Source organism: Vitis vinifera, chromosome 7, assembly GCF_030704535.1.
Source record: "Vitis vinifera cultivar Pinot Noir 40024 chromosome 7, ASM3070453v1".
NCBI lineage: Eukaryota > Viridiplantae > Streptophyta > Magnoliopsida > Vitales > Vitaceae > Vitis > Vitis vinifera.
In genome coordinates, this window is record NC_081811.1 from 15,143,332 (window position 1) to 15,158,247 (window position 14,916).

Genomic DNA, 14,916 nt, shown 5'->3' on the forward strand with positions numbered 1-14,916 from the left:
GAGTTAACTTTGGCATCATGGTGATGTGGGGATAGGTGTCGCTTGAATATATAAGCTTTTATGTATGTGTGCAAATTTTGTAAGTGGGGGGGTGGGGATGTTGGAACCCATAACATGGGCTTTCAGCCTTTCATGATTTGAATTTCTGAGTTGGCGTAGATGAGGCGGTAGAGATGGCCTCCAGAAAGGGATGATTCTCAATAAAATCTTGCGCTTTAGGAGAAGGTGGACATTTCGATTTGAAGACCTACGTCTCTTGCAGCGCGTGGGAGAAGAACTTGGCTATGGATTACCTGAAGCATGGAGGATGAAGTTTGGTTAACCGGTGGTGTATATGCAAATTGAATGAGGATCAGTCATACATTATCTCTACTTTCTACTTTGGTGGTCTGGAGTACTCTTCTTTGCGTATGGCGTAGAACATAGCTTTGATCATCTGTTTGATGCCAACGTATGCCGTAGTCCATCCGATGCCTTCCCAATAATGAGAATGAATAACTGAACATAAATGAGCCGCAGAATATAGATTCAAACTATGTTTCAAATGATACTAAACCAGCTTCTATTGTGCTCTGATAAATTCAAAAAGGTTTTAAAAAAGATTACCTTGAGGGAAACCTAGTTGATTCTATATATAATAAATATATGATGCCAATACGAATCAATCTAGACAAATAGCTAATAGGTTAGGACAAAAACTGCTGTTCTCTAGGTTCCCTTTCCCCCCTTGAAATTCTCTTCTTTACCGACCTTCCATCTCTGAAATGTTTACACTTCCAGAACAGCTCTCTGGCCCGCCTTTGTGTGAATCTAGCTCTAACACTGCATGATGAATGGAAAATGCGGGTAGATTTGGGTTTGGTAGGGGCACAGTTTCGTTGGTGAGCATGGAGATAACAGCTGACATTGTAGGCCTATCTGCTGCGCTCTCCTGTACACACAAGAGAGCAATATGAATGCATCTCAACATTTGGGTTGATGAGTGGAAATCCTCCAGCATTGGATCCACTAGCTGCAAGCTAGTACCTTCTTTCCATAGCTCCCAAGCCTGATTCCAGTTCATTTTAGGGTTGATTTACTTACAAGGTTAGTATGAAAAATTTGGAAGGATACACCAGGTGTTGATAATAATGTAGAGACAAATATGAGATTTAGCGGACTTACGTATCCTGCCAGGTTTATGGTAATGGCACCATCATTATGATAAAAGCACTTGTTCTTCCGGCCACTCACAATCTCCAACAGTAGCACCCCAAAGCTATAAACATCTGATTTTACTGAGAAAATTCCTTCCATGGCATACTCAGGGGGCATGTAACCACTGCATCCATAGTAGAAGGTTCAATTCACTAGATTGAAAAAGAAGCAGTAGATAAGGAAAAGTCATGCTTACTATGTTCCAACAATCCTATTTGTATTTGCTTCTGATGCATTTCGCCCAAAAGTTCTGGCCATGCCAAAATCAGAAATTTTGGGGTTCAAGTCATGATCAAGTAGGATGTTACTTGCTTTTAGATCTCTATGAATAATTCTTAGTCTTGAATATTTATGCAAGTAAAGAAGTCCTTGTGCAATCCCCTCAATGATATTGTGACGTCTTTTCCAATCCAATATCTTTCTTCAAGCAGGATCTGAAAATTTGGGTGAACACAACACGACTAGTAAATTGTTTCAAGCAAAAAAGGATAAAGAACATAAGGAAAAGTTAAGCAGATTAAAGGAATAAAAAAGGGAAGTATTCAAACCAAAGAGGAAGAAGTCCAAGCTTTTGTTGGGCATGAACTCATAGATTAACATCTTTTCTTCTCCCTTAATGCAACAACCCAAAAGTCTAACAAGATTCATGTGTTGGAGTCTGGCAATCAGTCTAATCTCATTCTTGAACTCCACCAATCCTTGTCCGGAGCCCCTTGAAAGTCTCTTCACTGCAATTTCTTGCCCCTCAGGTAATTTCCCCTGCAAAAATAATCCACAAGGAAGCTTTAATTGGGGTACTTAAACAAAGAATGCCCTATTCCTATTACATGCTATGGCCTAATGAAATTATAATTACCTTATAAACTGGGCCAAATCCGCCCTCTCCAAGTTTATTTTCAGATGAAAAGTTATTTGAGGCAACCACAATAGAATCAAAACTGAACAGTTTGAGATCATGAGCCGTCTTTCCATCATGGTCAACATCTTTTGAATCACTAAGGCTCTGTTTGGTTCCCGGAAAATACGAGAGAAAGAAAATTGAAAGGAAAAATGGAAGGAAAGAAAAAGGTAAGGAAATGAATATAATTTTTTTCACTTGTTTGGTTATCTATGGAAAATTCAAGGGAAAAAAAAAGAATTTATTTTCTTTTGTTTGGTTAACCACAAAAAAAAAAGTTAAGGAAAAATGGAAGGAAAATAAAATCAACAATTTATCTTAAATGGTTATCAATTTGTTAAATAATAAAATAAATTAATCCAATAAAAAAAACTGTTAAAAAACGTAAATTTTTCGACATAAAACATTACTTATAAAAAGTCTCTGCTATTATTTTTTATTAATAATTATAAAATTTGTGTATAAAATTTTTCTCATGTAATACAAATAAAATATACGAGTAATAACTATTTTTTATTTTCAAGAAAACATTTATAGCTAATAAAAAGCTCTTAAAAAATTCAAAAGGATTTTCGGAATCAAAATTTAGAAATAAAATATGTTCATATAATGTAAAAATCAATTTTAAAATGGAGTGTGATGATATAAACTAACATATTTACTAATAATAATAATAATAATAATAATTTCATTTAATCATAAGGCTTGAGGATATATTATTATATGCTTCATTGTGTTTAATATTTGATGTGACATATTTAACAGAGCACTGTACAAGCAAATAAAAAGAACAGAAGACTATAGAACTCTTAAGACGAGACCCAACTGTTTCATTTGGCTCTTGGGACAAGCACCATTATTCAACTTCTCAGCCAATCAATCAAATCCATCCTCTTTGCAATGGGAAGATCATCATGAGAACACTTCGAAGGTCTTGGCTTGGAGGATGATCTGCCTCAGGGCACCAATGGGAGCTAAAATCATCAATATCACTCCCAGAATTATACAGATCTGGAATGCACAAATTCAAACGAGAGCCTGTTAGTCTTTCTCAACTTGGCCTGCTAAATATGAAAAGAAAGAGAAAAGAAGAAGAGAGAGGCCAAGCCAAAAGATGCAGTGTGGAGTTGAGTTGCAGCCCATCTTCTAAGTCTTTGCCACTCTTCATTATAAGTCTACATGATAGCAAAGTAAGAGGAATGATTTAGTAAAGTCATTATTCAGTCTTGAAATGTGATAGTTAAATTAACTTAATCTAAGATTGATTATGACTATTTATGATAGTTAAATTAATGACAAGTTACCACTTATGGTAAAACAGACCTTACTAGAGTTGAAATGTCTAGTTTAAAGCATGATAACAAAACGAAACTCTTTCCAAGTTCATTATTCAGTCTGAAATTTGCATGATTACTTAAGAATACTTGGTCCTCCACTTGGTTTTGGGATGAATGAAGGAGAGTAGAGCATTAAGAAGAAGATGATGAATGAATGACAAAGAAGTGAACTTACCTGAGATCGTTCAACTGCCAAAGGGTCACTCGGATTTTTATCAGGATGAACTTGCTTTGCCTGCACAAATAATAGAAAAGTAAATTAGGTAAAAAGAAATGGAAAACCCATACACTATTTTAGTTCAAATGAATCTCTATTTTAGTTCAAATGCAACAAAAAAAAAAAAAAAACTATGTTAGGAAGCAATCCCAAACATGGCCTTGATTTTTGGTGTTTATTTTGTTTCTATCTCTTTTGTATTTCTGGTAGATAAACTGAATGGGCCTTAATTTTTATAGAACCAACCTTTGATTCTGCAAAAATAATTTCATTTACAACTGAGGAAGATGATTCATATGATCAAATCAAAAAATTAATCATATTTTCACACGAAACTTTCGAAAAACAAAAGTGAACATAGAGCAGCCTAATTCCAGTGTCCTTTCGAACAGAGGAAATGTGAAGAAATGGTAGGACCCAAGTGGGTGTATGATTGGAAAGTAAGGGAGACACCACATGGCTCAGCATTTCAAGCTAAGCTTGTACTGGTCAGGTTCAATATTGGCCCCATGTGGTTGTTCTTATGAAGCTGCTCTGTTGCATCCAAGTAAGCACATGTTAATTTTGCAAAGATAGTATCCTGAACCACCAAGAAGATGTAGAACTGAGACTAAGACTGGGATAGTATGTATACGTATGGGACATGAGGATTACTAGTAACTTAATCAACTAACAAGGTTGCCTTATGGTTTTGGTCACCTTACATATTACTAGTAAATATTTTTTTGATTTTTTTTTATAAAGCTTCTTTATACTTATGTCTTTCATTTTCTTTAAATGCTGCTTAAACTCCACCATAAAGAACAATTTTTTTTAAAAAAGCTCTCAAAGAATAGTTCTCAAAATTTGAAATGTTCTCAATTTATTTTTTATATTTTAAAAAAATAATTTTAAAATAAAATAACTGAGAATGAAATGTATTTTTAGAAAATATCATATTTTTTGTGATAAGTTCTCAAAATCTGATTTTTATAAATAAAAAAAATATCAATTCTTCAAGTGTAGAAGCAGACAAAACAGATGAATAGGTACCCGATTAAAGATAATAAAAACCCAAAATTCTAATATCATGCTAGACTAGAAAGATAAAAAAAACAACAGAAGACACTAAAAATCAGAGCTCTTATACTATGTTAAACCATGACAAATAATATTACTCATCCTAAATGCTTAACTTAGTATTGTAAAACATGTTAGTATTTTCAAACTTGAAGGGGGATGCTAAGATTGCTTTTTCACTTCTTTACCTAAAGTTAATATTTTGTTATCCCTATAAACTTGAAGCTGATCCTAAGCATGCTTTAAGAGATATCCTAAGCATGTTTTGCAGAATCAACCATGTTGTGTCCAGAACCAAAAGGAATTTAGTTATTACTCAATATCTGAATTCTACCAATATTAAGGAAAGCAGAAGCAATCAACTGTAATAGCATTAAGAGAAGAGTATTTCATTGCAGGAAACAGCATTAATTTTTCCACAGCTTTTTCTAGTTTCATTTTTCCTTTTCCTATTTATGCTTATCTTCACTCTGTATTTCTTCCTTCATCATGAAGTTACTTACTAGTTGTCCTTGTAATTGTCGGTGCTAAATTCTTAACTGTTTGTTAAATTCTGTAGATTTCCCATCCTATTTTTCATTGAGATTGATAAACATCTAACAGATGAATCACACAAATTTTCTTTCCAATTCTAGAAAAATCCCATGTTTGTATTTGAATCTTTTCAGTTAAAATTCAGATTTAATTCCTTCGAGCATGCCTAATGCCTAATGCTGAGTGTATGACCAGGTAAGAGAGCCCTTTTACATATAAGAACTCATACTAAACCAATCCTTTGAGGATATAGAATAATAAAATAAAATTCCAATCTCATTGCCCAATAGGGCCAATACTAACATGGTTCTATCAATAAGAATCTTTACATGGGAAAATATGCATATTCAAAATTACCATGAGATATATTCAAATATGAATCTAAAGAGAAATGTGAGATATATTCACGTTTCTCTGTTGGGGAATATAATTAATGAGAAATGTGGGTTCATTTGGTTTGGTTTGGCTTTCATCCCTGCACAGTATATAAGTTTGATTCATAAGCAAATGCCTATAGCTGTGTCCGAGGCAGACCATTAGCTGACTTGGGTCTACTGTTTTCTCAATTCTCAAGCAACAGACAAAATGACTGAAATATGAAATTTCTGGGTTCAATCAATTTAAACTGATCAGTCCCCTTTGTCAAACATTAATTTAGGAAAATTGCATCTTTACCACCCTCTCTCACTACCTACTTGTATGAAAGGTAATAACATGATCCGCATATGGATCAAAATGTGACAAATCATAACTTGGAGGAAAAGTAAGTGATATGAGCAACATTCTCCACTAACTGTATTTACAAATTGGAGGCCACAAGTATCTGGTATTCATCTTTAATGTAAATTTTTTTGGGTATGCATTTTACAAAGCTCATAATTGATCAAATGTGATTTACCCTCATCTCCTCTTAGTTGAATATCAAGTTGGTCAGTTGTTAAAAGTTCTCGTCAAGTCCCATTCTAACTCATTTCAGATCAACTTCACAATTGACAAGTATTACAACAATGGAGACGTAAAAACCTAGTAAGACACCCATAATACTAACGAGTTATTAATTGCACCAGAATATGTCAGCCATTTGAAACCTGAGTATTCCAGTTCCCATTTGAAAACACAACCCCAATCACAATCCCCACTTCCCATTTGAAAACACAACCCCAATCACAACCTAGAGAGTCATAATGATCATAGCCTACCAATTGATGCTTATTGTACAACTTAAGTTCTGTAATTACACTCATAATGTAAGCAAATCAAGAAATACAGAGAGTCATTTAGGAATCCCTTGGAATGATATCAATTGAGGTGATTTAAGAAACGGTGTAACATTTAGCAGAATATCAAGGGTAAAAATCATATCAAATCTAGAAAAAAACAAACCAGAAAGTTTAGAAAAATTCTGGCGAAATTTAAGAAACGGGAAAGGCGAAAACAACCTAGAAACCCAAACAGAGAACCCAAGAGAGAACGATTACCTTGGGTTCCGGGTTTTCACAAGATGAGATGGATTGGAGTTCAATTCATACCTGATCTGAAGATATGGATCCGAATACATTCACTGGATTTGAAGAATCCATTTCATCAATGAGAACTTGATTTGAAGAGCGCACTTCATCCATGGGAACTCGGGTGCCTGAAGAGTACGTTTTTGGCCCTGGAAGGTGATAGGAGTGATTGTGGTGGCCGTTGAAAGGGTCGACGACGGTGAGAAGCCATAGCCACCGATAAAGAGGAAAGGAAAGATGAAGCGGTGAACAGAGCCCCCGATAAAATTTTCCCCCCCTTTGCCCTTCTCTTTTTCTCCTATTTTCCTCGTCATTTTTTAAGGAAAATAATAGGGAAAATATTACCATATTTTCTTTAATACTTTCCTTCATATTTTTTTTCCACCTTATTTTTCATGTCATCCAAACTAAAGAAAACTATTTTCCTTTACATTTTTTTTCCTTTCCTTAGCATTTTCCGGGAACCAAACAGAGCCTAAAGCTATTTGAAGTTGCCAATTCATGCAGCATAGCTTCCTCCATTTTTCTCTCCCCTGTTATACCAGAAGTCACAAGTTCAATTATCCAACCCATTAACAAATGGCATTACTATCATCAGCAAAAGTTAAAATAAAATACTAACTTTGGATTTTCTCCTTAAATAGTATAAGAAGCCCATAAGTAACAGGACCACAAGTACCACTCCTGCAATAATGACCCATATCCACCAACTGTTCCCTGCGTAGATACAAATTGATAAATTTTGTGGTTAGTGGCTTAGAACAGAACTGAGTGAAAGAGAGAGGGTCTTTTATGGTCTTGATATAGCTCCTCTAATGGTATTTTGAATTTTTGATCACCTATTAGGGTTGTAAATTCAGTAAAAATGTTGGATTCATCAACTACTTTGCCTTGGTTACTTTCAGGAATACGAAAATACAGAGAGACACTTACCCGTAACTCGTGATGAGGATAAAACATAGAGCGCCTCCCGATTTGCATCACCCGCGTAGGTTTGTGTAAATTTTGTACTCCAAAACCGACATCCAGTTCTGTTAGTGTATATAGTATTACAAGCAGTACAAGAACAATTATTCCAGCATATGGCCTGACAATCACTAGGTCCCAAGCTCGAATCTTCTTTTATTGATGACGGTGATTCTGATATATGAACCGATTGCTTCATGAATCCGTCTTTTCTAGTCCTGCAAGTGGGTGGGTTTTGCACTGCACACCCTGGATATTCCTCAAACCCATCACACACATCGTCCGTCACAAATAAAGGTCTGTTAGGCTATGTTTGGTTCCCGGAAAGTACAAAGGAAAGAAAAAAAATGATAAAGAAAATGATTTTCTCATGTTTGGTTGCCCTATGAAAAATATCAAAGAAAATCAAATATAATTAAAACTAATTAAAAATTTATGTATTTTTAAATTATTTAATCTTTATATTGATGAGTTAAAATAAATAAAATGAGTTTGAAGTAACAAAAAAAATAATTTATCAACTTTTAATTTATTTTTTTATTTTCCTTCACTTTTTCTTTCCTTCTACTTTTCCTTTGTATTTTCTTTCCCTCGCATTTTCCCTCAAATTTTCTGGGAACCAAACATAGCCTTAGTGTCAGAAAGTCCTCCTCTCGAGTTCAATGCCCACTCTGAAACAACTCCATCTGGAACCGAATAGCTAAAGTAAATCTCGTTTTCATTAGCAACACTGTTAAAACTGTAGATGTTATTGCAAGTGTCAAAGCTCAACCAAGGAATGAACTCAAAGCTCCTATTTTTCAAGGTTCCACTGCTCCAGTAGGTGCCCCCTCGGCGTTTCATTACCAATTGTGTGCCATTCCATTCCAGAGTAAAAGTCCCAGGAGCAGGCACTTGTTCGTTTATCCATGAAGCAAGTGACCAGTTTTGTCCGGTTTTCAAGTTGATGCCTAGTTTCATCCCAGGCAGGAGGGTGTCTGTAGGATTATCGAAACTTTCCCATAGTTTCTCCTTCACAGATCTATCCGAATTGAACTCTTCCAAAACAAAATTTCCAGAATCAAGCAGAGTAGCTGTTGAGTTTCTGGCTGCTTGATTGGAATTCAGGACAATTGGATCACCCCCACTATGCATGATCATCAATTTTCCATCCGCATCCAGTGTGAGGTTTGCATCTGTACCGGATATAGGCTTGTCTCTGTTAGCAACCCAAACTTTCTCCTTCTGAGCATCAATTGTGAACCATATTCCTAAATAACTGCCAGATTCCAGGCTGAAGAATCCTAGAGTAAAAGTCCCTTTTGCAGAAACCAGTAATTTTTCTGAAAATTGAAGCTCTTCCCCAGGTTTGATGGTGTCTGTCGGTGCACTAGAAATGTAAGGCAGTACTCCCAACCACATACATGACAAACACAGAGATAAAATTGCACTGCTGAGGCACATGCTGCTTTCCATTTCTACCATTCCAAGTTTCACATGACCATGCTTTCATGCTTAGTATTTATCCTTCAGCCTTCAACTTCATAGTACGTTGACAATGTCATCAGTGAACTACCAGATATCTCACGGCATCCTTTTGGAGCCCGGTCTTCTAAGCTTAGCAGTCTAATTATGGATATTTCTTGGAAAGAATGGGCATACTTTTCCTGTGTCCGCTCTTTTCACCAATCATTCTCTTGAGATTGATTTCAGGTAAGTAGGGGAGAATTTTCAGCCTTTTGTTTGGAAAGCAGCTTGTGGCCAGATTTTGGGTGGGGACCAGCTGATGAGAGAAGGGTGAGCAAGATTTTCCCTCTTATTCCCTCCAAGGCCAGATTTTCAGCCCATCACATTCTTTGATTACTGCCGCTCCTTTTCTTTGGGCTTTCTTGGACTTTTCATCTCAGCATTGTCAAGGGAAAACTCTTTTAAGTTTGAAACTTAGCTCTTTGTCCTTATTTTCTTTGTTTTTGACTTTTTTTTTCCCCTCTCTCAAGGGTTGGTAGGACTTCCCATCTCTACTCCAATCAATTTTTTATTTTTCCGCATCCCCGCCCCATTCTAGTCTCAGCCAGATGGGTCGGGGACATGAAATTCCCATTAGGGGGACAAGTTTCCCGTGCTAATCCTCATCCCATGCCTATTCCTGATCTTGGAATTCATATTTATTATTATTTTTTTAATTTTGAAATATAAAATTATATATAACCTAATATACTTAATATATAAAAAGAAGTTAGAACAACAAATTTTGTCTCAAATTTTAAAAATTTTAAAAATAATTTTCAAGGATGTAAAGTAAACTTTTTATATATATATATTAAGAGTTTTTATATTAGAAGTTTTTATTTTTTAAATAAAAAAAAATTATATATGTACAAATATATTTAAATAATCAAGGCAGGCTTAAGGGTTTGGGAGGAAAATAGGATCTTGTCCGGTTTATTAAAAATGTGTTTGATAATGATTGTGGGAAATATTTTAAATACTTAAAAAATAAATATTTTCAAACATTAGAAAGACTAAAAATACTTCTTAAAATCACTACTAAATGCACTATAAATATTTTCCGACCCCAACCTTGATTATCATTCTTATACTCATCTTATCAGCTGGTCCCGATAATTTCTTTTGCCATCCCACGAATGATGCAATAGGGTCATGCCATTAGTATCCTGATATTGTTTTGTAAAGATATCTGCATGATGGAAATAAATATATCACAGGAATGGGAATTATGGTCCAAATTGAACATGTGTCATTTTCTTGGATGAGGTAATTCTTGGTTTTATAGTCCAACGAGTATGGGAATCATATCCCCTGAATTGTCTGAAATTGCTATTATTTCATCAATCCTATCAATACATTAATATGTCATTATTTTAGAGCAGATTTTGTAAAGATTTTTGTGAAAAAAAAAAAAACAATAATTTCAAGGTAAATTTCTTCCAATTGTTGTAAATTTGGAAACATTTTTATAACGATCATATTTTCAAAAATATATTTTTTTTAATTACCATATATATATATTTGTAGACCCCTTTTGAAGTGAGGGGGCCCGAGAGAATGATTTGGGCTCCTTTTCATTACATTTGTGGAAGAAGGGGGGGGGACCACCCCACGCATGAGCGGAGACGTGGACAATCGGCCAAAGGTATGGCTACCCATGAGGGTGGTTGGGGTTTCCCATGCTGGCTGATGGAGGAATAGGAAGGTGGGTGATAGCCGAGGGAGGGAAGGTCATTCCAGGGAGCTTGGAGGGGAGGGGGAGGGGTGGGCGGGGAAGCAGGGTATCTTTTGGAGAAAAAAAAAAAGAGCCGGAAGAGAGGAGGACACACTTTGAAGGAGGAGGCGAGGAGAGAGGGAGCTAAGACGGTCTTCACCCAGAAAGCCCAGGTCCGACCATTTTCTTGCCTCCCATTTTCATTACGTTATTCTTTTTTTTTTTTTGGCTTAGTTTGCACTTGATTTCCTGGCATGAACGGCCGATAAGGAGTAGGCACGGGGGACCACAGGAGGGTTCCGACCTCCAAGACGCTCTGAGGGTGCTATAAAGCATCCATTCCTTCCCTTTATTTTGGTTGGTTGATATTTGGCTTCATTCTTTTCAAAACCCATGCATGACCACCCTCTGCAACCCCCACGTCCCTCTACGTCCTCCCTGGAATGACCCCCGCTATTGCCACTCTGCCCCCTCTTCCCCCTCCCCAAGCTGCTGCTATCGCTATGGAGTTCCCACTGCACCCCCCATTCAGGCCCAGCTTGGCCTCGCCGGACCCATTCGCGGTGCTAGAATTCTTATCCAATCTTATCTATTTACTTCAAAATTCTATTGCTAAGTTATTAGTTCTTTCCTAATTTATTTCCTTAAGACTCTATTACTAGCAATCCTTTCCTAGTTTATTTCCTGATTTATAGCACATGTAATCCTTTAAATATGGTAGTCATAGAAAAGAAAGGTAGTCGTTGAATTTTGGAAGGAATTTTTATTGAATTTTAGAATGAAGAGATTTCATTAACAGAGAGACTCTATTTGTATTTTATTCCTTCTTGAACGTCAACGTGAAGTTGGCTGATTACTACTCAAAAAGGGCTATTTGGTAGCTTGTAATTAACTCTTTTAAACACTTTTGAGTAGTAATTATTGCCCTTTAACCCAATTAACATATTAAGGACCTTTGCAATCACTTCTAATCACTTTGTGTAAGTTTTGGTGTTTTTGTTAGTAATTTGATCACCAAAGCAATCCAAGATGGAGGAGAGTTATTTGGAATCCATGGCAAAGCAATGGAAAGCTCAGAAACATGAAGAATCAGAGCTTTGAAGCCTTAAAGTCCTTTGCCATAACCAATCCGGAATGCAAGGAGGAGAAGTAAAGAGAGAATCTACCTTGAAGCATTCTTGATGACAGTCATTTCAGCCACTTTTGGAGTACTTCCTAAAGTCCAATTTATGCATGCTTTATGTCATTTCGAAGATCGGGAAGTCAACAATCCAATGCTTCAAACGGTTCACAAATCAGAGTTGAAATGAAGAAGTTAGAGCCAATGGAAGCAGATCACTCCAAGCTGAAGGCCAATTTCGCAGGGCTGCGAAATCAGCCTTCGGCTGCGAAATGATTTCGCAGCCATCTTGTTCGTCTGCGAAATTTCGCAGCCATTTTGTGCGCCTGCGAAATTCTCCCGAGTGCTTCCAGATATTTGCGACCATCGTTTTTTGTTATTTTGCCTCAGATATTTGTTGTCTAAATGCCAATTCTCTCCTTGTAATCCACCAATTAGATGATTCCTTAGCTGTTGAGCAAGGATGCAGGGGTAAACAACCTGATATGTATTGTTTTGTAATTTTCACTTTAAAAAGTCGGGGAACTTTCCCCAGGAGACCAACTTATGTAAATTTTACGCTTAGCTAAATAGAGAGTATCTTTTGCTTTCTTTTTCTCTCTACTATTTTCTGTTTTCTTAGTAGCCAAACATCCTTGGAGGATGAAATCCCCAAGGATGAGAGGCTAAAACCTTTTAGTTTCTTGAAGTAATGGATGCCATGTGAAGCTCCCGTGTCAGGATGGAGATTTCCAAGCCATGAATGTAATAGCTGAGCGTCATAAATGTTTTCATTCAAAGTAAAGCTTTTAATCCCTCTGACTTGCTTTGAATGGCCAATAGTTGATAACCTTTTGGTCTCAGTGGATTCTTATTGTTAGATCCACTGACGTTCATTAGTTATCTCCTACGAGCCATTGTATTGCAAGTCGAGGAGATGACCTATATCATTAAAAGAGCATTTATGAGGTTCAGCTACCCTTTTTGTAAGTTTTTAAGGACTAAAACTCAGTTGTTAAACACATACCGGTTCGGGAAGTAAGCATCACCTTAGTTGCTTCCCCAACTCGAGGTGAAAAGTGCCAAAATCTCCATTTTTACACGGTGAGTTAAGCATGGCTATCCAAAGCTTTGAGAAACTTCTTTTTCCATCTTTTAATCTATTTGCATGTTAGTTTAGTTTACAACACCTTCATCTTTTTATGTTTTCATCTTAACCTAATTTTTATTAAGAAAAGTTCACTCCATCCTCCGAACTTCATCAGTTAAAGTAAAAACCCTTCCCAGTGTTCGATCCTAGAGCCACTATGCTATAGTAGCTTTGCTACTTTAGTGTAAGGACGTTAGGTATAAATTTTGTTGATACCCTTACATGCCAAGCTACCAAGAGTCGGGTTGTCAAATGGCGCCGTTGCCGGGGAAGGTGCTACTTCACTGTGAATATATCAGCCGGAGGTAACTTGTGAGACTTCTCATGAGTAAGGTGAATTCTATCTCATTTTTCATTTATTAACCTTTTATTTTAGTTTTAGAACATTTTTAACTTAGTTTAGATAAGTTTCTTTTAGCTTTTAACTTTCATTTTTAGTTTATTTTTCATACTCTATTTTTCCTTCCGCGTGCTCTGTTTTTTCTTCTTTTTCTTTGTTTTGTTTGTTTACTTTGTTCCAGCTGAATCCGTGCATGCCCTATTGGATTAGAGACCAAGAGGGAAGGTTAGTGCGGATAGAGACTCCACGAGCTATTGAATTGGAGATTATTTTAGAAGTCATGGAGAATCAGCCAGAGGATCAACATTCACAACACGGGCAGGGGAATGATCCGAACTTGTATAGGTCCATGAGGGACAGGATGCACCCTCCGAGGATGAGTGCACCATCTTGCATCATTCCTCCTACAGAGCAATTGATTATCAGGCCACACATCGTGCCTCTGCTTCCTACTTTCCATGGGATGGAAAGTGAAAATCCATATGTGCACATAAAGGAATTCGAAGATGTGTGCAATACTTTTCAAGAAGGGGGAACAGCTATTGAGCTCATGAGGTTGAAGCTCTTTCCATTCACATTAAAGGACAAAGCCAAGATATGGCTCAATTCCTTGAGGCCGAGAAGCATAAGAACATGGACAGAACTTCAAGCTGATTTTTTGAAGAAGTTTTTCCCTACTCACAGAACAAATGGATTGAAGAGACAAATCTCCAACTTCTCAGCACGTGAGAATGAAAAATTTTATGAATGCTGGGAGAGGTACATGGAAGCCATCAATGCATGTCCTCACCACGGCTTTGATACATGGCTTTTGGTGGGCTATTTTTATGATGGCATGTCATCTTCAATGAAGCAGATATTGGAGACAATGTGTGGGGGCGATTTCATGAGCAAGAACCCTGAGGAGGCTATGGATTTCCTAAGTTATGTCTCAGAGGTTTCCCGTGGATGGGATGAGCCCACTAACAGGGAAATAGGGAAGAGACCAGTTCAGCAAATGTCAAAAGGGGGGATGTACAATCTGAGTGAAGACATGGAGATGAAAGCCAAGGTAGCTGCCATGGCTAGAAAAATAGAGGAAATGGAGTTGAGAAAAGTTCACGAAGTCCAAGCTATTTCAGAACCTCAACAACCAGCCAATCCTTGCTCCATATGTCAGTCGTTTGAACATATGGTGGAAGAATGTCCCACCATTCCGGCAGTAAGAGAAATGTTTGGGGAACAAGCTAACTTGATTGGCCAATGGAAGCCAAATTCAAATGCTCCCTATGGCAACACGTACAACTCTAGCTGGAGGAACCACCCAAACTTTGCATGGAAGCCAAGGCCAAACCCATATCAGTCACCAGCCCAATCAAGCCAACAGAGTCAAGGTCAATCCTCAGTTGAGCAAGCACTCGTAAGCCTTA

General features: G+C 36.9%; 1 protein-coding gene and 1 pseudogene across 4 annotated transcripts; both read right to left on the minus strand.

The window, feature by feature from the left end:
* Positions 1–523: 523 nt before the first annotated feature.
* LOC104879876 (G-type lectin S-receptor-like serine/threonine-protein kinase At1g67520) lies at positions 524–9,335 on the minus strand (annotated as a pseudogene).
* Positions 2,782–7,033, minus strand: LOC100853192 (uncharacterized). Of its 4 annotated transcripts, none has more exons than XM_010654282.3 (4): positions 6,772–7,028; positions 3,608–3,667; positions 3,199–3,270; positions 2,782–3,106 (listed from the first exon to the last, which is right to left on the minus strand). In XM_010654282.3, the coding sequence occupies exons 1-4, from the start codon at positions 6,862–6,864 to the stop codon at positions 3,008–3,010; spliced, it is 324 nt and encodes a 107-aa protein (XP_010652584.1). In that variant the 5' UTR covers positions 6,865–7,028; the 3' UTR covers positions 2,782–3,007. The 4 variants fall into 4 exon arrangements, 3 of the variants coding, with proteins under 3 accessions (XP_010652584.1, XP_010652583.1, XP_010652586.1); XM_010654281.3 differs by having other exon boundaries at positions 3,204–3,270; positions 6,772–7,027; XR_009466040.1 differs by lacking the exon at positions 6,772–7,028 and adding an exon at positions 6,721–6,771 and having other exon boundaries at positions 2,782–3,270.
* Positions 9,336–14,916: the final 5,581 nt, after the last annotated feature.